Source organism: Centrocercus urophasianus, unplaced genomic scaffold, assembly GCF_019232065.1.
Source record: "Centrocercus urophasianus isolate 14NV4802_14NV808 unplaced genomic scaffold, USGS_Curo_1.0 seq_11, whole genome shotgun sequence".
Classification (NCBI taxonomy): domain Eukaryota; kingdom Metazoa; phylum Chordata; class Aves; order Galliformes; family Phasianidae; genus Centrocercus; species Centrocercus urophasianus.
The window spans coordinates 10,913,822-10,940,805 of NW_024884253.1; the positions used below are offsets into that span (position 1 = coordinate 10,913,822).

A 26,984-nucleotide genomic window follows, 5' to 3' on the forward strand; every position below is an offset into this window, starting at 1 on the left:
CCCTTCCAGAGTGGAATGGATCAGCCCGAATCGAGCGCGAAGCATGCCGGGAGCTGTAGTTCTCACGGCAGCTGGGGGCGGGGCCGGAAGTGCGCGAGTCGGCCGAACTCGGCGGCGCCACGTCTGGCTCGGGGCTGTGCCGTTCCGGCGCTGCTCTCGTCTCTCCCTCAGCCGTCGGTTCCTGTGAGTCCTCGGCGGCGACGGTGGCTGCGACATGTCGGACCTGGGGGACTGGTTCCGGAGCATTCCGCTCATCACCCGCTACTGGTTCGCCGGCTCCATCGCGGTGCCGCTGATCGGCAAGCTGGGTCTCGTCAGCCCCGTCTACCTCTTCCTTTGGCCCGACGCTTTCATCAACCGCTTCCAGGTACGGGCCACACTACTGGTCCCGGCGTGCCCTGCGGCGCCGTCACCGCGGCTAGCCTGGGCCGAGCGCGCGCGGCATGCTGGGAATTGTAGTGCGGGGTGCGGGCGGAGCTCCTCGCAGCAGGAAAGCGGCCGTGCCTCGCTGCTCTGGCCTGCGCCCGGCTGCGGACCGGTTGGGCAGTGCGGCCGGCAAGGTGACACGGCCCCCCTGGCACCCTGTGTGGGCGGGAAGGCCGTGGAGCTTGGAGTTGGCATAACTCTGTGGCCTCATCTTCGTGGTTTCTGTTGAGGAGGTTCCTTTACATTTCTGTACGTGGCTGCATTGTTGCTCGAGTGAAAAGCAGAACAGCCGTCTGTTAGCTTCACCTGCCTTCCACAAAAGTTAATACCTCAAATTACAGTTTTCTGCACTTCTACAATGGAAATGTGACACTCAGCATTCTGATGCACTGTTTACACGGCCCATTGAAGGTGTTTATGCCCATTGAAGATAGGCAGTCACCTTCTGTCCTGGCTGTGTGCTGCCCTGCACTTAGCTGTGCCCGGTGCTGATGGTTGAGAGACTCTCAGGAGCCTCGCAAATGTTCCAAGCACCTTGTGCTGTCTGCAGATGCACACTGAAGGTTGCTGTGGGAGCTCCTCCTGTGCAACCTCCAGGTCAGAGTGGATTCTGTACCCCTTTTAAAATGGGGTCTGATCCCTGCAAGCAGATCCCTTCTGCGCTGTGGTGAAGATTTGGTGCTGTGTGGGTGTGATGGAAGCGCTTGGGAAAATTGTGTGGGATTTCTGTTGTAATCTTAATGGATTTGCTTATCAAATTAAGAAGCAACTGTTGAGGCTGCTGAAGCAGTGGTAGGTGATACTTGGGCTATTTTTAATCTAGTTCTTAATCTTCCAGTTAATTGTTAGCAAGTGAAAGGTAATAACCCGTGTGTGTATGATCTCATTCTGCAGTGTATAAATGTCCTTTTCTTTGTACAGATCTGGCGGCCAATAACGGCAACTTTCTTCTTCCCAGTGGGACCTGGAACAGGTTTTCTCTACTTGGTGAATTTGTATTTCCTGTATCAATATTCATCACGTTTAGAAACAGGTATGTTGTCCATTACGTTGTATGCAAATGGTAAATTGTCTAGAGTTAATGGAGTCCTAGCACTGCCAGACAGAGCTCCTGCTGGGACTGTTTGGGGGAACTGTGGCTGGTTCAGAAAGAATTGAGGAATAGGGCTCATCTCTGGGCCTTCTTATGTCAGTCCAAGGAGAAAGTGCTCTGAAAACTTTATGGCTGCCTCTTTGGGGCAGGGAGCCTGTTCAGTTAGGATCCTTTCTGCAGGAGGACCTGCTGCTTCTAGCTGTCAGATATCAGGAAGTGAAAGAGAGACTAAAAGATAGTTTCACTTCTGTTTCCATATGTCTGATGTCTATTAATATGAAAGTGTGATGCAGCGTATGTAATAACAGGTATCTTTCGTGAGGAAATAATGATGTTGCTTTTTCTCTTTTTTAAAGGCAAAGATTCTTACTTGTATTCTTCTGTAGGATATTCCGAATTGAGAGAGATCCTCTACAAATGAAGCATACTCTTCTGTCAAATAGAAATGTGAAAAGTTAAGGAACGAGTTGGTTTTTGAGAGTAGAAGGCAGATCAGACAATGGAAAAAAGAGTCATATTAATTAACTAACGGAATCCCAAAGCTGATGGTTGAAGTGGAAATGCACTGCAAGATGGGGGGGAATTATGGAAAACCTGCTGTAGGGAGCTCCCCTATCAACCTGTCTTCCGGAGAATCTTGTGGGATACCTTTTGAGTCATAAGAAGAATAACAGGGGAATAAATGAGTGTGGCCATGGTGCAGTATTGTATTTGGTTGTTTCTTAACTAAAGTAAGTAGTAGTAGTTTAGTAACTAGAAGTGGTTCCTTGTCTGTTGGTGGAAGGTTATAAACACATGCTTGTAAGTGAGTAAGGACAGTTATGACATTAAATTGTGCAAAGCTATATGGAATGAGAGTTCATGATGAATATAGGGGATTGTAAGACATCACTGCTTGGACATATTCTTAAAAAAAAATATATATATATATATATGTGCTAGTTGTGCTGTGGCAGAAGTCTCTTGGAAAGAAGTCTGATTTCAACAATAAATTTACATACCTGCACTACATACATGTATTTTGAAACTGGGAAGTCAGCTGTGGTTCTGTGGTGTGAAGCAAAGCATTTCACCATATTTTAACAGTAAATTTTCTGGTATAAAGTTCTTGATTATGTCAGTCTTTCTACAAAAAAAATCTTGGATCCTTCTGCACTTCTGATAGTGCGAAGTGTGTAAACTCCTGGTAATATGTTTACAGGTTGACATTGGCATAGATCTATTACTAAACTGAGGAATAAAGATTATTATTTTCAGAGTTGCACGTGAGTTTTGAGAGTACACAGGTGTTGCATAGTAACTTCAAAGTTAAAGGGGAGGAGATTTAACTTGGGGGAAAAAAATCCATGTGATTTTATATTGTAGTTGTCTTCCTAACAAGCTGATGTTTAGTTTCCTGAGGGAAATGAGATTGATGTGTTTTTTGTTTGTTTCCATTGGAGAAGAACATGACAAATTTAATCAGAGAAACAGCAATGGGAATATGTGGAGTTCACAGTAGTATGAACAATGGGACTGTGAGTCTGCAGCACTTCACTGGCTTGTTGTATGGCAACAATGAGGAGAAAATTCAGTTTTATGTTGTTCTTCAAATATCAAACTTGCCCAAATAGTTTTTTAAAGGTTTTTCTTTCTTCTTTCCCACCTGTTGTGTAACATGCATGGCTAAACTCGAATAATGTGAAACAGATACAGGAAGCCACAAAGTGCTAAGATTAAACAGTGGCACTCTGTCTTTTTGGATGTTTTGGTGTGTAAATCAGAAGTCAAAAGTTTAGTCTGTAAATTTGGTCGCAAGTGGTGTTCCCCAGGGGTCAGTGTTGGAGCCTGTGCTCTTCTGTATCTTTAATGAAGACCTGGATGAGGGCATTGAGTGCACCCTCAGTAAGTTTGCAGATGACACCAAGTTGGCTGGAAGTGTTGATCCTCGTGGGAGTAGCGAGGCTCTGCAGAGGGATCTGGACAGGCTGGATTGCTGGGCTGAAGCCAATGGGATGAGGTTCAACAAGGCCAAATGCCGGGTCCTGCACTTTGGCTACAACAACCCCAGGCAATGCTTGGGGCAGAGTGGCTGGAAGACTGTAGAGGAAATGGACATGGGGGTATTGATTGATGCTCGGCTGAACATGAGCCAGCAGTGTGCCCAGGTGGCCAAGAAGGCCAATGGCATCCTGGCTTGCATCAGGAACGGTGTTGCAAGCAGGAGCAGAGAGGTGATTGTTCCCCTGTCCTCAGCTCTGGTGAGGCCGCACCTCAAGTTCTGTGTCCAGTTTTGGGCCCCTCACTGCAAGAAAGATATTGAGGCCCTGGAGCTGGTTCAAAGAAGGGCAACAAAGCTGGTGAGGGGTTTGGAGCACAGGGCTTATGAGGAGAGGCTGAAGGAGCTGGGAATGTTCAGCCTGGAGAAGAGGAGGCTCAGGGGAGACCTTATTGCTCTCTGTAACTACCTGAAGGGAGGTTGTAGTGAGCTGGGGGTCGGCCTCTTCTCTCGTGTACCAGTGATAGGACCAGAGGAAATGGCTTCAAGCTGCACCAGGGAAGATTCAGGCTGGACATTAGGAAATACTACTTCTCTGAAAGAGTGGTCAGGCACTGCAATGGGCTGCCCAGGGAGGTGGTGGAGTCACAAGCCCTGGAGGTGTTCAAGGAACATTTGGATTTTGTGTTGAGGGACATGGCTCAGTGAGAGCTATTGGTGATAGGTGGATGGTTGGACTGGGTGATCTTGTAGGTCTTTTCCAGCCTTGGTGATTCTGTGATTTTGTGAAATCAGCTTTTTTGTGATGAACTTTTTGCTGCTGGGTTGTGGGTCTGTGTCAGCAGTATTCCTGGGTATTTTTTGCCTGAATGAAGTTATATGAAGGTTGATAGGAATTCAGCTCAGATGCTGAGGATTCTGCCAGCATCTTACCAGACTTGGGAGTTTTGTGTTTTTAACTCCTCTCTTTGCCAGGTCATAAACTCTGTGCATCTAAAGATAATTTAATGTTATATCATCTGCAGGGAATGTTGCTGTTTTGGTTTGTTTGTTGGTTGGTTGTTGTTTTTTTTTTTTGTCCTGGAAAATGTTGACACCCATTTGGAATGGGAAATTAGGCAAGTGTTTCTCCTTGGAAGAAGGTACTGAATGCATGTGTAATGTCTGTCATAGTATAGTAACTTTCTGGAGTGTAAAACCATCTTGGTGATGTAAGGAGGACATGATTTGCTTAACTGGACTGGTTTTCACATGACTTGATTGTTAAACTTTGCATTTGTGCTGTTGCTGTGTAAGTACATCTTCCTATTGTTGTTCTGTTTCCTATTGTTGTTCTGCTTCCTACTGTTGTTCTAAGACTTTTAAAAATTAAAAACTAAAAATCATAAGCCATTGACGGTATGTAGAATAACTCTTATTTGCTGAAGATTTCTTAAAACTTTTAAAGGTAGAGTTGTAATTTCTTATGAGTTTGTACCATCCCTAACAATTCTTTCTGTTTACAGGGGCTTTTGATGGAAGACCTGCAGATTACATGTTCATGCTTCTGTTTAACTGGATCTGCATTGTTGTATCCTTCTGTTCATCTTCTGGAGTATTTTGGTTCTCTGATTTCTGTCTTAAAGACCAGCTCTTAGCAACTAAGTTTTAAAGTGTAGAAATGTTTGTAAGCTTCTGTCTTCTTGGAAAGGTAACAGGTGGCTTGCAGGAGAATGCTAATGTATGTACTGACACAAGTTTGTAATTTGCTGAGAGAGGTGGAGCTGTTCAGCCTGGAGAAGAGAAAGCTCCAGGGAGACCTAATAGTGATATTCAGTGGAATTCAGGGGTATCTTGCAAAAAGAGCCCTTACCTGCTGGGAGCAAGGCAGCTAAGGCTGTGAGAGCAGTATTGTAATAGCTTCTCTGGCAGACTTCCTGAAGAAGCTGGATTTGTTGGTCTAGGAATGCTGGGAACAGCCCTGAGCTGTGCTGTTCTACCTGAATTTTCATTAGATCTCGGATATAAAACTGAGAGTTGTTGCACCAGATGGTTGTGCTGCCATTCCCAGGTATCTTGACAGGCTGGAGAAATGGGCTGATCAGGAATTTCATGAAGCTCAGTATAGCCCATGGGGAGCAGCCTCATGCACTAGAAGAGGCTGGGGACTTGGTGTTTGCAAAGCAGCTTTGCAGAAAAGGACTTGGAGGTGCTGGTGGTCACCAGTTGGACTGTAAGCTGGGAATGTGCCCTTGTGGCTGAGTGCCTCCTGGGCTGCACTGAGCAACGTGTTTCCCGCAGGGGAAAGGCTCTGCTCAGCTTTGGTGGGAAGACTGAGGGGCTGCATGCAGCCCAGCTATAAGAGATGCAGAACTTTCAGTACTTCTCCAGTACAAGAGAGACTTGGATGTACTGGAGCAGCTCCAGTGAAGAGCTGTGAAGATTAAGGAACAAAAGCATGTGTCACATGAGGAAAAGCAGAGAGAGCTAGGACTGTTCAGGCCAGGAGAAGAGAAGGTTTAGGGATATCTCATCCGTATGGATACTACCTGATGGGGGAGGGAGTAAAGGAAAAGGCAGATTTCTCTCATCCTTGGTGATGAGAAAAAAAACAGGCACGAAATGAAACAGATTTTCTATTTAGATGCAAGAAATAACCTTTTTACTGTGGCACTGATCAGATGTCAGAGGTTGTATGGTGAGGTTTTGGAACCTCCATCCTTGGAGCCATTCCTGTTCTGTTGGTGCTTTTCCCAGCCTCCTTGCAGCAATTTGCAGTGGCACAACATGTAGGAAAGAGTGAATGTTAACACCAATGTAAACAAGATGCAGTCAAGAAAACTATTGTAAAACTATTATGTAGAAATGCCACCTTTTATCAATAGATGAACCATCTCTAGTCACATTCCACTGCATGGAGGGAATTCCTGCTAGTCCTGTTGAGCCACAGCTGTAACTAGGAAAACAACCTGTGCTGCTAAAAAGCCATCTGCATTACTGTGGTTATTGTCTGCTGGCTGTGGACTATGAGATGAATCTACTGGTTTGACTTTCTGACTCGTCATTTTGAAAGATTCCAAGTGCTTGTTCCATACGTGGTGTAAGGCAGCAAGCTGAATGCATGATGTAGGCAAAACCTTGGTGCCATGTTGTGTGTTTGTGAGTTGCTAAATGCATTCTGTTCATAGCTTCTTTTTGTCTGTCTGCTGCTCTTTCCTTAATGGTAAAATGGCAGATAACTGGCTTGGCAATGGACATGCAGGTAAGTGCAGTGCAGCTTTTTTAGGTAATATTCTTCGGTTTTCTTGCTATTTACCAGCCTTACAGGCAGTGTTATCCACATGACCACAGAACACAGTTAAAGCTAGGTTATTTTAGTTTATATCAAAATATTTTGGCTGTATATATATATTTTTGGCAGTATATATACAGTTTCCTCTAATGACTGTGTTTCTGTATTTTGACTCTTCTAGTTAAATGTGGTTCCTAGGCTAGTCTTCTCAAATTCATTCCTTTCATTTGCTGACTGAAGACTTTATTGTACAAAATGCAGCTTCAGATTCGTATCAGAACTGTGAAGTGCAAAATGCTCACAGGAATGGTTAAATAGCAGACTGAAGGACCAGCTTCAGTGAGGGAGTTCTTTTCTGCCCAAATGTTAAAATGGAGGGAATAAGAGAAACATTTCTTGAATGCAGTTGTGTCAGGTAACTGCATGTCTTCAGCATCTTTGCTGTTATCCTCATCTTATTTCTGTTCCCATCACACGAAGCTCACACCAATATCCCCAGTTCTATACAAGATTACCTTACTGTTTATTAGATTGTTCCTTAGGCTCCTTTCATAGATAGACATAGCAATCATGCATTTGCAATCACGATTTACTTCAGTTTAGGGCTGTTAATAATTTTACATTTACTTTGTTTTATTTATTTTTTGTTATAGAGAAGGATCCAATTTTATTTTTATTTTTTTTTTACAAAAGAGTGCTGAAATCACATTTTAGAAATTTTAGACTGACTGCATTGATTTGTATCTTTTTGTTAAAAAAGAAAGATAAAATGTTTTTTAAATTTGTGCACAAGATATTGCTTAAAAGAAGGTTGTTTGGGATATAAATGTGTTTTTGTTAGAATGGAGTTTTCCCTTGTGTTGAGTGGCTTGCTTGGAAAATGAGATTATAGAATAGGACGACTGGTCTCCCTTTCAGTTACATTCAGAAACTTTTTCAGTGAAATAAAAATCATTTTAATAATGAACCTAAGGTGTTGGTATGGAGAGTCAAAGTGCTGGTATAACTTGGGAAAGGCTGCTTTCAGTGGAACCTGTTGACTGTACCACTCTTGAAGGAGTGTGCTTTATCATCTCTTCCAATCACTCAGGCTGTTTTGTACTATTGATGGTGCATTCTCCAGTTTAGAAATCAGCAGACAGCTGTAATAGAATATTCTATTTGTTTCACCAAAAAGAATCCCATCAGCTCATGCACAGTTGTGTAAGTATGTGAAATACTCTCCTCACATGGAGCAGAGGTTGGCTCCAAGCTCTACCAAGGTGATTTTGCCGTGCCTGGCTGTGGTACTTCACAGTGGTGGTTTGCTGGCACACCTCCCCTCGGTGGTGGTCTGAGAGACACAGGACTGGAAATCATGTGCAGGAGCCCTTTCTCTGGCATGTTAGAGTAGTCTCAGATGAGTACGTGTTTGGGTTGTGCCTTGGATCGTACATGGAGATGATTGTGGCACAAACGGTGCTGGTTGCTGTAGGTGTGGTACCAGGAGCTGGGACCAGTGCTTATTGTTCCACGTAGTTGCTTTGGAGTCTTGGTCTTGTGATGCTGTTGCTACCCTGAAGCATGGACTGCACATGTTAGAAGTGAAGTAATGTTTGGTCAGACACTCAGGGCAAACCTATTTTTAATATGTGACTTGGTAATTTTGTACCTTATCACAAATTGCACCACCTGTTTGGGCTTACAGGCTCACCAAAGCTGTCTTAGACTGTAACCTAATGGGGACCTTGTCTTCGTTAAGAATATTTTCCAGCACAGCAAAAGAGAATGTCTGTGTTCTCTTGCTTAGCTTTCTGATCTTGTGTGCAGATGCATGGCACATGGTGAACATTCTGAGGCAATCTTTCAACACTTGATGATATATCATGCTTTTAAACCTTAGAACTTCTGGTGCCTGTTGAAATTTCTCAGACTTCAGTGAAATTGATGGTAACTTTTTGTCTTTTTAACATTGCAGTTGCTGATGATTCCGCTCATCATGTCTGTTCTTTATGTGTGGGCCCAGCTGAACAGAGACATGATTGTATCGTTTTGGTTTGGAACAAGATTTAAGGTAAATCGTATTATTGGAAAGGTTTCTGCCTTGAATATGCTTACAAAGGCAATGAGGGACAAAATGGAAGTATTTTTTCCAATTAAGGATGTCCTATGCTTTCATGAAGATATATACTCCTTGAGATGCAACAAAGACAGTTCTCTTCATTGTCTTCCATGTTATGTGAGGACATCTCTTCAGTAAAGCCACTCTATTGAGTGACAACTGAAATTCATTGGTCTGAACAAAAGAGGGAAAATCCAACTAAAAGCTGAACAGTATTGAGAAAATGTTTTGAAATTACTCTTTCCTGTGCAGGTTGGTTTGTTTCTGCGAGGTCTTGTGATGAAAACTCTTTTGATTGTTGTTTCCAGACCCTCTTAAATTTAGAAATATTAGGATTTTGTTTCAGATGGCATGGAATGTAGATGGCAGAAGATGTATCTACTTAAAACAAGTTTGATTTGTCCGCACATTAGTGGTTGCTCAGGCTAGAGTGACCGCCTTTTTGGTTCTAATCTACTTAAGTTAATATAACAAGATCTGTGCAGTGCTAAAACATTAGGATTCTAATCATACTTAGCAGTGCAGTGGATCTTAAGCAGGTTCAAATTCCACGCTTGCACATACAATTTATGTATCCCTGTTCTTTTTCAGGCCTGTTACCTTCCATGGGTTATTCTGGGATTCAACTACATCATTGGAGGATCGTATGTATTTACAGATAAGACCTATTTGAAGTTATGAAGTCTTTTACAGCTCTCTCTTGTCACTCATCAGCAGCGTTACTAAAATAAGAGGCTCAAAGCTGTATAATTGGTCTGGTCCTGGTCAGTGTTGTATGGTGATTGTCTAAGGTAATGCAAAGAGGAGATGTGGACATGAGACCTAGAGAACGTAGGTGAGGAGAAAATAGTAATAATTTGATTGGTCTGGTAGATCTGTGCATTTGGCCATTTCCTTACTAAGAGCATAATGCCCAGTAAAGAAAGATTTCATCCTGTAAGACCAGCCGTTACTGCTGATTTTGGGAACAAACATAATTTGAATCTTCTAAGTGGTGTTTCTTCTTTCCATCAGAATCTCATCCAATGTGCTGCTTTTATCAGCATGCAAAACACGAAGAAATGGCGACTGCAAGCCTGTGGAGTGCCATATTAGCACTTTCTGTCTCTGTTGGCTTGTTTGGCATTTCTCTGAGCAAACAGTGATGCAGAGATCTCTGTGTGCAGTTTCCTATTAGTGCCCAGTATTGGCTGTGGCCGCTTGGTGCCGCTGTAACACAATGACAACAGCGAGTTGCATGGTTGATTTATAAAAGGAGGAGATGGGAATAGGGCAAAACCAATTCCCTTTTCTGGCTGTGCCTCCTACTGACTCATCCGTTACTTGAGAAGGCTGCTTGCTAGATACCTGCTGTTTCTATGCATGACAGAAAATACTCAAGGGCCTCCATTCAGCAGTGTTCCTGCAAAATTAGGAACAAAACAGTACAGCAGGAGACAGGTTGTCCAGCAAAAACAGCAATAACTTCTCAAGCTCTACCAACTATTATTTTAGGACACTAATGGCTATACGGTCTAATTCTCTGCAGTAAACAAGCATTTAATTGCATTTTCAGTACAGTCTGTGAGAGTGCTTGGAAGGGAGGCTGGAACAGCCTGTGGATGCATTGGCACTGAATGCTGGCCCTTCTAAAGCAGTGGTTGCAAAATGCTGAGGGAAGGGAAATTTCTGTGGTTCACGGCGCTGGCAGTGCCTGTGGCAGGTGAACAATAGTAACTGGCAGAAGATGAGCACTCCTTTATTTCTGGGGAAAACGGCCTGCAAAACTGTGCTTGTTCTTTTTCCTTGCAGAGTCATCAATGAGCTCATAGGAAATCTGGTTGGACACCTGTATTTCTTCCTAATGTTTAAATACCCAATGGATCTGGGAGGAAGGAATTTTCTGTCCACACCTCAATTCTTGTAAGCTGACTTTATACTATAGCTCACTGTTTATTTGGGCCAGTTTTCTGGATTGTTTATAAGGACGTATATCTTCTGGGATTGCAGAGTGTAAAATATTTTGTTAAATGAACGTGCTTCAGCATTTAAAGGCTGTGATATTGTGTACAGATTGAGTCATCAAAATGTTTTTTTTTCTTGTAGATGGTCAGTGTTCCTTGTTTTCCCAATGGATTACTTGTATTCCATACCCACTCTTGAGAGTGAGAGGAAAAGCTATGCCTCTCCTAGTGAATTAAACAGTAGCAAAGAAACCTCACTGCCAATTATCAAACAGTATCCATCGGATTCTTTTTAAATTATTTTTTCCTGTAAACAACCTTTTTCTCTATTTCCATGTATCATTACAGTAACTACCAGTTAAGCAATACATAATGACAGAAATCTGTTGTAGATTTGTTGGGTGCCTTTATGTGTATCTGCTCTGCAGTTGGTATCAGTAACCCTGGCTGAGAATTCAAGTCTTGGATTCTGAAGTGCTCTTTTTGTAACCTATTCATTGTTTTGGCACTGGAATATTGAGATCAGAAGCCAAAGACTGCAGTTTCAATTCCTTGTGACCACATCCATTTGAGCTGTAAATATTCTTTCTCTACCAAGCTTCAGTCAGTGATGTGGTTAGTTAAGGGTTTGCCCTATAAGAAGGTTAGAAGATGCAAAGTTGAATTACAATTGCACCTCACAGGAGCTATAGCTAACTATTTATTATAGAGCTGAAGCAACTCTGCGTTGATAGCACCCTGGATTGACATCTGCAGAAAAGCTGTATTTTAGGACATTACATTTCAGTGGTAGTCTGAGTTGGATGATGTGGTCTTACAGCCCCAGTTTGTGCTGTCCAGGTCACTTAAACTTTGACTTAATCAAAGTAGGTGCTTAGAGCCTTTGGTCTGCAGTTCCTCAGGAAGGGTTATTTAGAGAGCAGTGAGATAATTGTAGCTTTGTAACAGTTGGAGAGAGAGATGCTCAGAATTAATTTGGATTTTTTTTATTACTTCTTCGGGGGGGAAAAGGGAAAGGAGTTCAGGGAATCAAGTTTATATCACAGTGTTTATTCTCAACAGTGAGTCAATTCGTATTATGCATCTTTTCCCTTTGTTTGGATTATTATATATGAACATATCCTAAAGGTGCATGCTCCCCAGAGTTCCTCTTTCCAATTTTAAGCCCTCAGTACAGTAAAAGAATTCTGTGAGGTACTGCTTTCAAAAAGTAGTTTTATTGCAAAGCCTAGCAGGTAAAAGGAGTGCATAGGAAAGTATTCTGGTAATTACTCCCAAGATACAACTCTTTCTCAAACTCTCTCTTTTGGCTTCTCCTAGGTACCGCTGGCTGCCAAACAGGAGAGGAGGAGTGTCAGGGTTTGGAATCCCACCTGCTAGCATGAGAAGAGCTGCAGAAGATCAGCAGGGTGGTGGAAGACACAACTGGGGTCAAGGTTTCCGGCTGGGTGACCAGTGAAAAAACTCCTCCTGCCCTTGGGAAACAGCAACTCTTTGGTTTTATTTGCTTGTAGGATTGATCCTTCCTGGTGCAGAGCTTGCTAAAGAACTGAGCTCTCTGTAGTGCTGTTGGATTTTACTGTTTTGGAACAATTTTTCTGGTGCAAGAGAAAATTAAGAAAAATGTTCAGAAGGGAAAACATAGATCTTACTCCAGGCTAGCCAGTAGTGTCAGACTTGATTCTGCCATTAAAAATAAGCTGCCTTTGTACAGTCTTGTCTGTCTGTCACAACAGGCTTCCATTTTTGCCATCTTGTTCTGTGCTGTGATGGAAAAATATACTGATGTTCTGTCTCGCCTGTTAAAAGCTTTGTTGGTCAAGAATTCAGTGTATGACAGATGGATCAAACTAACCCTAATGTCTAGGAAGCTGATTTTTTTTCCATAGCTGTGCTTAAGTCCTGGGGTCTTTCGAAACATTAAGTGATATTTTTGTGCTGCATTCATAAAGTAAAGTGCAAATGTTTGTTTCCATTATTAAGCTGTATTTTTGAGAGCAGTTTTCTCTTGTCATGCAGCATATGTCCAACCCGATACAGCATGAGATGTGCAAGACTAAGAATAAGAGGGCTTTCATTTCAAATGGCAGTTGCAGATATTCACACAATTGAAATTTCTAATTTTTCATGGCATGTCCAAGGCTTGCTCTGTTTGAACTGAAGCTGCCTGAATTCTTTGGGTTTTTTTTTTTTTTTTTTTTTTTCTTCTCCTGAGATCTTCTAAGTTCTTGGCTTCTGGCTTTCTGTTTTGATTGTAAAATCGGGTATTACAGACAGTAACTTACAACTAGAAAATGTAGCATACTGTGGTTAATATAAAGGGTACTCAGTGCAGCATTATGTTTATAATAACTGAATCTACAACTTTTTCTTAAAAGCTTTAAGAGGTCAGAGAATCAAAGCTGGAAATAAACTTTTCCAGGTTAAAGATATAATAGATTATTATTTTTTTTTACTACAGGATTCTTTCATTGTTGAATGAGGAACTGTACACGGCTTATTAGTATCTCAGTTTTTCTGGTGAATCTTTTTGACATGGAGAGGGAATGATTCTGTACAGTAGTTTTCCTAGTACTGGATTCTTGTAGGCAGAGCACAGGGCTGAGATCCAGGAAGCTGTAATGCTGACTAGCTACTTTCTCACTTTATGAATTTGAGCACACATTACTTATCTCAGTTTTTCCAGTGGTGAAGAGGACTCGTGCATCTCTCATAGGATTCTTAAAAAGTGGGCACCCCACAGTGTTCTTGGGTCATAGCTGCTAGTGGAAAAAAAATAATGCTTAAGGTCAAGTGAATAACGCTTAAGCTAGCAATGCAACTGTGCGAAATTTAACCAAGACTCGTAAGTTGGAATACAGTTATCATTTTTTTTTTTTTCCTATAGCGGAGAAAAAGGAGTACTGTCACTTTTCTAGGATGAGATTGGAGTCTTTGAACTTCCAAAGACTTTTAGTGTTTTCCATTTTACTGGGTAGGCAGGGCACAGAAGGCTGTTCTGCTCCAACTTGCGTATCTCAGGTATCTACAAGTAAGTGATGTGAATCTGGGCCAAAACATTTTTATTACTTGTTTTTTTCCCCCCCTTTACTAAATCTGGATTATGAAGGTTGATAAACTTGTAAATACTATTTGATATGAAACTGGTTAGAAGATTTCAGCCAGCTTGCCTGAAAAATATGCATGCTCCATTACTTTATTGCAACTCCCTTTTGATGATCAGACATGTGAGCGAATGTAGAAAAGTGATAAGAGTCACAGTATGTGCTTTGAATTACAGGAACTTGGGAGTTTGGAAATCACCTGCCATTTTTGCCTATATAGTTGTAAGTTTTAAAGATGCTCTTGTCTCTGTCTTTATCTACAGTGGTGGGCGGGAAAGAGTACTGCAGTGTTGTAAATACTAATCTGTTGTTGACCAACACCTGTTATTTGATGCTAACTTCAGAAGTTTCAGAACCATCAGTTTTATAGGAGTCATGATGCAGCTGATGTTCTTAGTTATAATAATCACATCACTGTCTCCAGGCTGATATCTTGTCTTTTTGAGTCAGGAGCTAACTGCTAAGTGAAGATGCAGTAGGTTGTGACTCAGCTTAAATTCTGGTACACTCAAGTTGCACATCTTTTTACAGAAGGCCATAAAGGGGGCACGAGTGGGAGGAAACATGTCAAGAGTCATTGTCCTGGCCCTGTGCGTTGCACTGTTTTCAGCTGTAGTGCATCCACCTTCTGTAAATTAAGAGGAAAGGGATTTGCAAGGAAGATACACTTTTAATGAGTCCTGGTTTGCTTCTGAGCTGCTTCAAGTCAATTTACATTGCTGGTATGGAAGATTCACTACAGAATTCCGTATTGTAAATTCACTTGATTCATTTCTCGCTTGCCACTTGACCTGAAGCACTGTTTGTCCTCTAGTGTACACTGAGAATGGCAGTCTCTTGCTAAATGAGTACCTCCTTTCTTATTTTGTACAGATAATTTCTCTTTTTGTAATCACATTTTGTTGGCGAAGTTTTAAATTAAAGTTTTAATCTGTTATTGTCTCTGTTTTGCTAAATCATAATTCTACCTAAGGCAAGTTTTCTGATGCATGTGTCTCTAGAGAATATCTGACAGCTGCATTGGGACACAGTGGAGGGGAATCTTGTTTTCTCTGATCATTCTTTATTTATAATTATTTCTTTGTTTATCACCATGAGTTTTGGCAGTCTGTGTCCTGACTTGGTTACTATCCTTTTACAGATTTTTTTTTTGGGGTGAGTGTGTGCTTAACAATTCATTCAATCCTTATTGTCCTCCGAGAAAGAAATGCCCTTCTACTAACTCAAGTTTTGTGAGGTCGATAGAGATCCTGCCAGATATCCCCAGATGCCAGGTTTTTTTTTAAGGGTCTGTTATCTCAGCTGATTTGGAGACACATCCTCCAAATGACTCTCTTGAGTCTGATCATTCATCTGAGTAATCGTAGAGGTGCCAAGGAAGGTCACTGACTTGGTACATAATATGCTGTGTGGATTTGTTGAGTTCTTTAAAGTGCAGCATCTTGGTCCATGCTCAATACATCCGACAAAACATAACAAGTGTTTGCTTTTTTATTTTACTCAAGCTGTATAAATGGTCAGTGGGAGAGCCAGGAATGTGAAGTCAAATGTCTGCTTCTGAAATCCTTCATCTTTCATTCTTATTACTTCGTCTTGGTGGCAGCTATTCTCTGGTAGCTTGGTGATTTTCTTGGTGCAAGAAAGGGACATTGAGACTCTGGAGCATGTCTAGAGAAGGGCAACAAAGCTGGTTGAGGGGTGTGGAGCACAGGCCTTACAAGAAGTGGCTAAGGAAGCTGGGATTGCTCAGTCTGGAGAAGAGGAGGCTCAGGAGAGACCTTATCACCGTCTGTAACTGAAGGGAGGTTGTGGTGCCATGGGGATTGGCCTCTCATATAACCAGTGATAGGACTAGAGGGAATGGCCTCAAGTTGTGCCAGGGGAGATTCAGGTTGGATGTTAGGAAATACTACTTCTCTGAGTGGTTGGGTGCTGGAATGGGGCTGCCCAGGGAGGTGGTGGAGTCACCAACCCTGGAGGTGTTCAAGGAACGTTTGGATTTTGTGTTGAGGGACATGGCTCAGTGAGAGCTATTGGTGATGGGTGGATGGTTGGACTTGTAGGTCTTTTCCAACCTTGATGATTCTGTGATTCTGTGATGTGGTATTGCCAGTGATTTAATGAGAAGTGCTAAGTTGCTTTGACCCGTTTTGTTACCTGATTGCCTCATGAGGGAAACTGAGAGGCTTTACCTTGCATATTGATAGGATAGCATATTGCATGCGATATAGTATCAGATCTTTTCTGTGTTACTGTATTACTGAACACAGTACACAGGAAGTTAGACAACTTTGCCTTGACGTGATAATGAGCTCAAGAAAAACACACTCTAGTCTCAAGTTTCTATGATGACCAGTCACCTGATACCTTTACTTCTGTTGCTCATATGTGACATGAAGATGATTCATATTCTTTTCAGCCCCGTATTGGATTGGGATGGTAGATCAATTTGTACTTGCCCCACAGTATGGCAGGGCACTAAATTTGGTGCAGGTCTTAGTGTTATCAGTGCATGCAGTAGTAAGCAGCTTTTTTAGTTCTGCACATCCCTAGATTCTTCTTACTTTGCCATGGATGATAGTAACAGTGTGACTTGAAATTCGGAGTTGAGTGTATCATCTTGGTTTTATTAATGAAGTTAATTATGCAAGATATGCATATTAAGCAGAAGTATTTCTATCTAAAAGATGTCAGTGTGCTGTTTTTTAGGATTGAAAAGTTAAAAGGACTTTTTCAGTTTACATTTTTGAAGCCTGTGATTTTGGTGATGAAAGGAATTTGGTTTGCAGCAGTGGCTCATCCGTTTGTTATTTGGAACAGGATCTAGGAGGAATGATTGTAACATCTGTGAGCAGGAGTTGCTTAAAAGGAACTGTAAGTGCAGGATGCTGGCAACATCTTGTTGATACTGGGGAGGGAAGAAGTGATGATGAAACCTTGGTTCTAGTGCTTTTTGTTTTGGCATTCCACCAAAACAACAGTATCCCTGCAAAATGCCATTAGAGCTCAAATTCCTTCATAAGGCCAAGTTTCTCTAGCTGTCAGCTGTTGGTCACTCATGTTGAAAATCATGGCAGCTGGAGGTAGCATTTAGAAGCATAAACACAAGAAGTCTTCTTGCATCTGAAAGTTTTCATAGAATTCTTCAAAGAAGTGTAGTTAGTCTTGAACTGACTGTGGATTAATGAACAATGGGTAGATCCCAGTAGTAATGATTTTTTTTTTTTTCATTGTATCCAGGGATGTAAGGATTCTGTCTGCACCAGCATATAAGCTTGTCAAGCTGAGTGGTTGACATGAGGTTCACATCATCTTACACAGTTGGTCAAGTGTTGGAAGCTGCTTTGTAGTGATGCTTCACTGTTTTCAAGTTGTTCTGTTGGTTAGCTATGGTTAACTCTAGCATACCCCTCAGCTTAATTTAAAACAAAATAGCCACTGACTGGAAATGCTCCTTGTAATAGTTGTTTTCACTCAGACTTGCACTGCTCAGTATTGTTGCTGCAAGAAGTCTAGCAGGTGGTTAGCTAAAAAGTTCATTTTGAAGCCATGGGAGGTAAGAATAACGGGTTTTCCTGTGCTCGTCCATACCTCTGCAAATGGTGATGTTGCTCTCTTGCTTGGATGAGGCTAGAGGGACTAATTGTCCTTCCTTGCAGTCCACATAGTCCCCCTGCTGCGTATTGCTGTTCCTGAACGTAGGAGGAGCTCTCAAACCCACACAGTGAAAACTCTTGTAGCTTGCTCAGTGCCAAAGCAGTGGTGTGTGATCATAGACCTAAGACTGTGGGCAGTGTATAGCATGACAGAGGATCACAACTGAGGTCATGTTGGTGCTTTATTTTTTAAAATGAAACCTTGTGTGTGTGATGATGGATACATAAAGTAGAGAAGTACACTGATTTTTGGAGTGAAAACATTTCAGTTCAAAAATCTGAAGGGATTTTGATCCCTAAATTAAATTTCCTGAATGGAGGATTCAGGGATCAGGAAGGGGGTGTGAAGGTGCTGAGAAGTTTTTTAACTGGACTTGTGAATGGTCTGGTCAAAAATATTTTTCCAAGTGCATTTTCACAATGCAGGCTGTGAAAAGTGACAGTCTCTGGTTGTAGAGAAAAGCAACTCTTGTCTCTTTTTTGCCTACTGAATCCTTAATCCATGATGGGTGGAGATGAGGCACTACATAATATCTGTACTTGTAACTGGGATAAGAAGATAAGCCTTTCATAACGAGGAAGCCTTGAGCTTGTGCCTGTAATATGACTGTCTTTCTAAGCAGGTACTTGTTCACTCTGAGCTAACTGTGCTTATTGCTGCTACTTCAGCAGGAGAGAAAAGAAAATGACAAGGTGTGTGTCTTGGGCTGTTGGCTACTTTTGTTTTGGGGATTCAGTCTCAGGAGTTAACTGACTGCCATCACTGTTTCAGTATTTTCACTTGGAAGCTTCTAAGCACAGATTAAATTTTCTTAAACCTGGATGTTGGAGGATTTGGGTTTTCTAATTTATGCATAAATGAGTAGGAAAGTTATTCTTGCCATGTTTTCTGATCTGTCTTACCCTTCTTCCCCAAGACACATCATGTAAGATAAAAATTCAATTAGTATTAAAATCAAAAGAGCACAGCAAAGATGCTGGGGCAGTATCAAGAAGATTAAATAAGTTGCTTTATGCAGTTGATGGCATTTGGAGCTCTTATTCTTTCAGTACTTTCATTGTGTAGATCCAGAAAACAGATTAAATCTTGCAGGAGCTGATATTCCTGGAAGATCCTGGATATTCCCAGGCACAGGAGAAGGATGTTGCTAGCATTCAAACTGTTGCTGAATTTGGAAGTGCTCTGGATCGTGCAGTGCAACTTTTAACCTGTTCTGCATCTGTCATAGCAAAACCCAAACTTAATTGTAGTCTTCACTTGTTTGCAGGAACAGATGTGCTCCTTTTCAGCTGTTTTGGTGTCTGCTTTGGCTTTGTCTAAAGTGCATGTAGCCAAGGGCAGTAGCTCCTTATGGGAACCAGCACACCCAAATGCAAAATGTGGGAAATAAGAGAAAGAAGTGTCAAGCGTGACAGGACAGTCAACTTTTTATCTGACTGTCAGTTGGCTTTGCTAAACAGTTGGGGTTGTACAACCCAGAAGTGGTACAGACAAGAATGATGTTGTGGCTGAAACATTTTGGCTCACAGCTGAAGATCAGTCCTTGCTTGCAAGGTTCTTGCACTGGGTTGATTTCACTTAAATAGTATCAGACATCTGTGTGGTGTGGGAAGTCCTTGCAGTGTGAGAGTATTTGATTTGGATGACAGTGAGGATGTGATACTTCAGTTTTTATTTCTAAAGTGACTTTTCAAGTAGGTTAGAGTATACAGTGAATTTTTTGTTTGCATTTAGAACTCAAATCAACCCTTAAAAGTTGCTGTCGGTGCATACTGCTTTGTCTAGGGCAAAACAGTTATGCTGCCTTCATTTTCAGAAGTGCTTTGGTAGTGGTTTTAATTACAGTAAGCAAAAACTTGAGAGGTTTTAGAAAAAGACCTAGCTTGGATCACAGTCTCTCTTGCTCTCTGCATAGAAGGTTCTTAGAGATGCTTAAGAACTTAGGACTTCTAGACAGGCAGTTTCTGCATTTCTGGTGAGAGTTTTCTAATACATCTGCTGCTCTTGTTGGATAGTTGCAATCTGATTTTTAGTTTTCCTGTATGTTTTAGTGAGAACAGTGTTGTCTCATTAAAATCTTCCTTTCCTATTTTTGATCTGAAACTGAACTCAATTTTGTGCCAATTGAATGTTTCGGGATAGGACTGGCGGAAGGACAGGGTATTCTTTCAGCAGCCCTATCACTTCAAACCTGCACCCTCTCCCTGTGCTTTGTGAGCCTGTGTTCTGAAGTGGAAGGGAAGACTTGTCACAAGAATCACCAGATGCGTCTGCAGAATGGAAATAGTCTGTTTACCTGAGCAGGTTGTACCAGAGACTCTTCATCCTTTGCCTACCATGACAGCCATTACATATAAGAAAGAACTTCATATTTAGAAGTGTAGTCTTGATACTTAAAATTATGGTCTCAGTAACAGTATTGGTTTTATAACAGCTTACAATCTTTTTTTGTCTCTTCTGTTAGCTGTTGTGGCAGTAAACAATCAATCTCTCCCTCCCCGCTCCCAGGGAAGAACTTGTTTTAGTACCTCTTCCCTTGCTCACATCCATCTCTGTTTTCCAGATATCACCAACTCATTCTCTTATGATATGATGGAAGTAACCAGTAAAACTCAAAGTAATTGTCCTCAAATTCAATATATGCACTTGGAGCTTGCTGCTGCTATTCCAGAGGATCCTTTGTGCAGTTCTTTCCAGCTCTGTTAATCAAATGGATAACAGGTTCTCCAGATCTCCACATTCCTGACAGCTCGTCCTTAGAGCTTGCATAGATTGGGGTACAGGAGCAGATGGGAGTGTGGAGGGCTGTGGCAAACTGAGCTGTGCCATTTTACCTGGGCTGTCTGCTATGACCTTGTGTCTGGCACTGGGAGGTTTCAGTAGTCTGTGAAGTCCTCGGGCAGAGCATTACCTTGATAAGAGATGGATTTTTGTGGTTCAGAAAGACATCCATCAGTAAAAAAGTTTTCGTATCTAACAATGTATTTCCCTACTTTTGCTCTCCTCACTTTGTCCTTTTGAAATGATTTATTCTTCTGTGCCATGTGCTTGGCAGGGGATTGGAAAGAAGAAGCGAGAGAAACTGATACAAATTGATGCTGTTCAAGTTTTCTGAGTGATGTGATAGTGGATCTGAAGGGGAAAAATCCTCTATCGATGGTGTATGTGGTGTAGTGATACAGTGCTTGATGGTCTGGTAAATCTCGAAGAACTGTGTCAGCCTGATTCCTTGAGGGCAGACAGATGCATCTGGCCCTACAGCTGTTATCTGGTTGAGTAACTAAGTGGATGGAGGATATTTAGCTGGCTGCAGCTGCAGGATTTTAGATCTGTAGCCACTATTAGAGCACAGCTCACTGAGGCCAAATAATTACTGTATAATTTAACGTCAGTGCAAACAACATAAGCTTATGCATTTGCTCCCCTATAGAAGTGCTTTGTCCTCTAAATCTGTTCCTGCGCGTTCCTCAAAGTCATCCTGCAGCTTTCATGTCCCCTTGTGCATCTTAAATTAGATCAATAACTTCCTAGGCTGGCTCTGGTGGAGTGGCTTGCTCCACAGAGCTGCTTTCTGAAGCTGAAAGCAATGCAATCCTCAGGAAATCCTGCTGAGTAAGGAGTGCTTCGGTTAATGTGTAATCAAGTCATGATAAGACCAGCTAATAAAGATAAGGTTCTTAACAAGCAGCATGGGACAATGAGCAGGGAAATGGAGAATGGCAAACAATGTGATTAATGATGACCCCTAGCTGCACTGCTCCCAGTGAAACCAAACCCACAAACCACCAACCCTGAAGGGGATGTGTGGGCATGATGCTGAGGGGGAAGGAAAGTGGGAGGAATCTAGGGACAAGTAGCAGGAGAGTAACTGTACCTGTATAACTGCAAGGGTAACACCTCTGGCTGCAGGCAGGGTGTCTTAGACATAGCTGGAGGGAATTCAATTGGTCTTTTTTATTTTGAAAAGTGGAATTGGAGTTATTCTCTCTAACTCGTAAGGGGAGCCTCTGTAGAACGAACAGGAAGCACACAGACTCAGGAGGAGCACCCTGCAGTGGAAATGCCCATGGGCATGGAGCAGCGGTCGCTGGGCAGGATATTCTTTGTATTTGATGATCTTTAACTCAGCGCTGTTGCCACCACTGAGATCACTCATGTTGAATCTGTACCTTATTGTATTGCTGCCATTGTTTTGACTTAAACTAAATTCGCCAGTGGGCCTTATCAGTAGGGCTGACACTCCCACTTCACTACCTTTCTTGTCTAAAGATGCACTCTTTTCCCCTAAGTAAACATGAAGATGCAAGCTTGCTTACACTGAGAGGCTCCTCACTATGCATGGAGCAGTGGTAAACTGCACACTGCCCAAATGAGGGCAGTTCTGTGAACATGCATTTATTTCTGACTATGCCACTGTGTGTCAGACTTCAGCTTTGCTATGTATGTGCTAACACTGACTGGAACTGCAACCCCAACAGAGAGCTGATGAACACAGGTGAAATAGGAAAAGGTTGGAAGGAAGAAGAACGTTGATCTAATCTCTTTTAATAGCAGCAGCAGATAAGATGTGGGCATAATTTTTGCCATGAGCATTGATTTTGCAACCCGAGCAGTGATGGTTTTAAGAAGCTGGTAGTCTGGAGCACATTGAAACATTAATCTAGTGTTGAACAAGCATAATTGTCAATCAAGAAATTGCTGCTTGCATACGGTGATTCAGGAAGAACATCACCCCAGAAAACTGCTGATCTTGTCCGAGAGTTTGTTCCTTGGCTTGTTCAGGCTCTGATGGCTGTTGTTCGGGAGCAGCAAATTAACAGCAGTTATGCAAGGCATGGAAGTAGGGCAGTTCTAGCTAGCATTGAGAAATAGATGGTGAAAGCCTAATAAGCTCTGAAAAGCTTTTATATTTAATCTTACGCTTGTAACAGCTTTAATAATTTCTTTTAAAAAATGAAGATGAACTCAGAACGTGAGTGTGCAGGTTGCTGGGGAGACATCAGCTTTGGCTCCGCTGCGTTTGTGGAACCAGCAGGAGTTACTGCCACAAGTCTTAATGTGTCAGCAGGAGCTGTTGATGTTAAAAATCATCCCGTGTCTGTATCCTTCAACTCTTTTGCAACGGTTTAGGTAAGTTGGCAGCTTTTGTCAAAAAATTGAGAGGAAGAGAGCGAGAAGTTACAGTTCTGGCACACAGCGGCTGCAGATGGCCATAAGCAGTGGCTCGGGGAGAGGTGGGAATCGCTCTTTTTCAAAGGGGTGTCAACACCGCCGTGAAAATTCAAACACAGTGCGATTTCTGCTTGCTGAAGGTCAGTGCGGCAGCATCTGCAGTTATCCTGGGTCGGTGGGTGGTGCTTCTGCTGAGTGAGACCATTTCTCTCCTGCCAAGGGACACCTGGAAGTTATTTGTGAGCAGAGGCGGGGAAACCTTCAGCAACTTGTGTGAACTCAGCTCCCAAACCACTTGTGTATATATATATACATATACATATATATATATATGTAAGAAAAAATCCTAAACAAGTCAGGGGAGCATAAGTACTGAGAAAACAATTCAACCCCCTGAAAGGCCAGGCACATCAGCACTAAGTCCATTCTGCAATGCGACTTGCTGCTGTGCAGCTGAGGACAAAGCATCGGAGCCATCCTTCAGTGCCGCCGCCCCACCGCCTGCTTGCTTTGGGAGAGACGTGCCTCAGCTTTGTTTGGATGCTGGAATGCCCTTGAAATCAAAATCCACGGACACTCAGTGGGCTGGAGACACGTCTGTGTTCGTCACAGCCTTGTCTGATGAGATGCTGTCATCTGCCACCTCGATGGCAGTCAGCACTGTGGGCACTTCCCAGCCATCAGAGGTGCTGGGTCCGATTCCCCTTCCCTTAGCACAGAATTCATCTCTGTGCGTCTGGAAAGAGAGCGAGCTCCCTAGGTTCACAGTTAGGCTGAGCGTGAAGAAAACAAAGCAAAGACTCAGCAGCTTGCTGTCATTTAGACAGGCAAAGCTCACACCAGAGAAAAAAATCCCTGTGCTCTCTGGGTGAGTGCTTATCGCTCCTGGAGTTGGCACAGCAGAGCAGAGCTGCACATGCTTCAGAAAGCAAAGTAATTAATTCTCCTTGCTCCCAGCCACAGCAGTCTCCGTTGTGCAATGTTGCACCACAACCAGCCATGGAGAAACTTTCTTTCCAATCAAAAGAAGTATTCTTTTTTTTTTTTTTTTTGCTCTGACACAGCAGGGTTGGTCTTCCTTTTAGTGTTACTGAAGACAATGTCTGCCCTGCCTTCCCATGACCTTCAGTGTGTGGCTTCATGTTAAAATTTCCATCTTCCTCATTCAAACACTGGCATTCAAACAAAAAAAGATTAAAATTCCTTTTGTTTAAATCCCTAGGAGAGAGCCTTGGAGCATGCTGCTGGTGAGATGCTGGGGTCCAGACTGGCTTGTGCTTCTGGCTCTGCTCTGGTCACCTGGGTTCTGGCACTAGCGTGGAACTCAAACCCATGGACCCTCAATCTGGATACCCATGTTTCTGGCAGTTTGCCCAGTTGTGGTTTAAGCCTGTTCATAGCTGGACTAGAGAACAGGCTTGGAGCTTGGTTTTCCCCAACCTGGGATGCGTCTCTTTTCCGTCATGGCTCCAGAAGTGTCAGTGTCCTTTTCTTAAGATGTCAGGGGAAAATTTTCACTTGAAGGACGGTGAGACATTGGCACAGGCTGTCCAGAGAGTCTGTGGTGCCCCATCCCTGGAGCCATTCAGGGCCAGGTTGGATGGGGCTCTGGGCAGCCTGATGTGGGGGGCAGTTCTGCCCATGGCAGGTGGTTGGAAGTAGGTGATCTGTAAGGTCCTTTCCAAGCCAAGTCAATCTGTGTTTTTGATGCAGCTGCTTCAGGTGTCTTCCCCAGAGTCCATCTTAGCAAACTGTCCACTCCATCTCTGCATGTGTCATGGTATCGACTGATTCAATTTAGAGGTAATTCCAGGTTGTGGCAGAGCTCCTTGGCTTTTCAGAGCCAGCTTCCTCATCAGTATCCACTTTTTACCTTGAGGTGAATGTAGGAGAGCTGGGCCTGGACCCCTGAGGAGTCAGACCCATGAGGTGGGGCAGTAGTTGGCATGAATCATGAATTGAAGCTATAGCCAACTCAAATGGAGGTAGATGTTCATGGGAGCAGAGCTGAATTTCTGTGAAACCTTGGCTGTGACATCCCCTGTGTCATTGCCTCTTGGAAAAGACTTTGTGAGAAAGAGTAAGGAATGCAGGACAGGAAGAATTGGATACAAATGACATGAAATAATAATAATTTTTCTTCTACAAAATAATAATAATTTTTAAAAAGTATGAAGAGAAAGATTTTGGGTATAAAGAAGTTTCATGGCTATCCTGTTTACTTTGTCCAAGCCGATTTGCTGGCAGTGAGTATTTACAGATTTACGTTCAAGAGCCATAGACCTCGTTTGTAGATTTCCATTAATTACTGATCAAATGACCGTGGAAGTCCTTCGTTTCATTGACTCCAATGGTCTTCCATCTTTCTCTGTTTTGGAGAACAAAAAGCTTCCTTTCCATATACTTCCCTTGCTGCATGGATGCCACACTGCCTTCTGCTACAACACTGTGTGCCTTTATAGTTAGTAGTTCTTTTTCTCCCATTTAAGACTGTCTTTTTGCTACAGAACATTAGCCAGGGCTACTGGAAGATGATGGGCAAATTTGCAGTGGGGAAAGTCTTGAATGCTACTTATTCAAATTCAATGCATAAATATTGTTTATCTTGGTTGCTGTTTTACCTGTGTAATTCTTTAAATTCTGAATTCTCAGTGTGTAATTACTGCTATGGTCATAATCACTGAGAACCTATACCTTGGTCTGCAGAAGTCCAGAAGGTACTGAGCTCCTGTTCTGGGGGTGATCCCTGCATCTGCAGTGCTGCTGTTGCATGCGGCCTCCCTGCCTCCCTTGCCACTTGGATTCAGTGATTCTTCCAAAGGTTCACACCAGGGATTTGAGGTTAGAAACAGTGCCCCTGCAACGGCTTGGTTGAAAAATGGAATTTTATTTAAATGCTGACGTTTCTGCCCTGAAACTTTCCTCCCTCTGAAATTCTCAACTCTGAGGGAAGCAGATGGGGCTGTTATTTCTCAAGCACTCCTACATGACGTGTGCAACTAAACTGTGTCGCAAGTGATTGCTGGGGCAGAGATGCTTGGTGGCACATTGCAGCCCTACTACAGTTGGAAAAATCAGTGCATGGCAGCTGAGCATTGGTGACTGGCTCTCAGCGGCCCTCAGCTGATGGCAGGCAAGAGGTGCTCACATAATCCCTTCCTGGACAGAACTTCAAAAACCACACAATCCAATCTATCAGCATTTGGAATCAAATCAGTGCCACGACCCAGGGCAAAGTTTAAAACTGACATTTTCTGTGCTGGGTGTTTTTTTCCATCATTGTGGAGGGGATACTCACAGCACATCTCTTCTGGCAGGAAACCTGCTGCTTGTAACTCTAAGATGGGAATTTTCCTGCCTGGTGCCCAGATCAGGTGTTTGTTTTGTTTCCTTTAAACATATGGAAACAGCCAAAAAAACCCCTCTCAACCACTTCCATAAAATCAGGCTAACCAATTTGTCCTGCAAGAAAAATTCCTAGCAGCATTGATTTTGGAAAGCTCCAGTGCCTTGCAGAGGAATTACTGCAGAAGGTTAATGGCTGTGCCAGTGCTGCTTTTCATCACCACTAGAAAGACACATCAAAATTTGATCAAACTATAAGCCACTGATAGCAACAGTAGCAACAGCACGTTCCTCTTTATGGCAAGGCTGAAGGCATAGTGAATTTCCAGGGATTCTGTGGTGTCTGTTGACAGGGGAGTTGTCAAATCTCGGTGGGCTCTTCAAGCAGCTTGGTCACCATTGTTCTGTGATCTCTGCCCAACACTTCTCAAATGCCCCAATTCAGCTTCTAGCTTCCTCAGGCAGAGCTGTCAGGTGCCCACCTTGTTGAGAACTGGTGCAGGAGATACAACTTGACTGGTTTGGGCCCAGACAGAACAGTAGTGTTATTGAAGAAGTGCTGAGAAGAAGAGGAATGTTGGTATTCATGCTCTTCCACTGGCAATCGTGGTGGTTTGGCATCAAACTCAAAGCAGCTCATCCTTCAGTGAGATGCTCCTTATACAGAGTGTGATCGTCTGGGATTTGTTCTGCAGGCAAGGTGAGAGCATGAGGTGCAGTCAGGTCAGGGGTAATCCCATAACATACAATAAAAACGCTAGAAAAGGTCAAGCATAGCAAAAAAACCCCTGTGGTTGATGGCTGTTTTCAACCATATTCTGCGTTAGGAAGACCTGGATGTGCCTTTGCTTCAGCTTCCTGGCTGTGAGAGAGATCAGTGCCCTGTCACTATAC

General features: G+C 42.7%; 1 protein-coding gene across 1 annotated transcript; it reads left to right on the forward strand.

The window, feature by feature from the left end:
• Window positions 1-98: 98 nt before the first annotated feature.
• DERL1 (derlin 1) lies at window positions 99-13,244 on the forward strand. Its single transcript, XM_042834729.1, has 8 exons — window positions 99-367; window positions 1,348-1,459; window positions 5,003-5,067; window positions 6,712-6,738; window positions 8,726-8,821; window positions 9,461-9,513; window positions 10,661-10,771; window positions 12,133-13,244. The coding sequence occupies exons 1-8, from the start codon at window positions 215-217 to the stop codon at window positions 12,269-12,271; spliced, it is 756 nt and encodes a 251-aa protein (XP_042690663.1). The 5' UTR covers window positions 99-214; the 3' UTR covers window positions 12,272-13,244.
• The last annotated feature ends 13,740 nt before the right edge of the window (window positions 13,245-26,984 follow it).

Coding starts and splice junctions, on each gene's coding strand:
- DERL1 (XM_042834729.1), top strand. CDS start 215: ATGTCGGACCTGGGGGACTGGTTCCGGAGCATTCCGCTCATCACCCGC. Junction 368..1,347: donor CTTTCATCAACCGCTTCCAG/GTACGGGCCACA, acceptor TTCTTTGTACAG/ATCTGGCGGCCAATAACGGC. Junction 1,460..5,002: donor TTCATCACGTTTAGAAACAG/GTATGTTGTCCA, acceptor TTCTGTTTACAG/GGGCTTTTGATGGAAGACCT.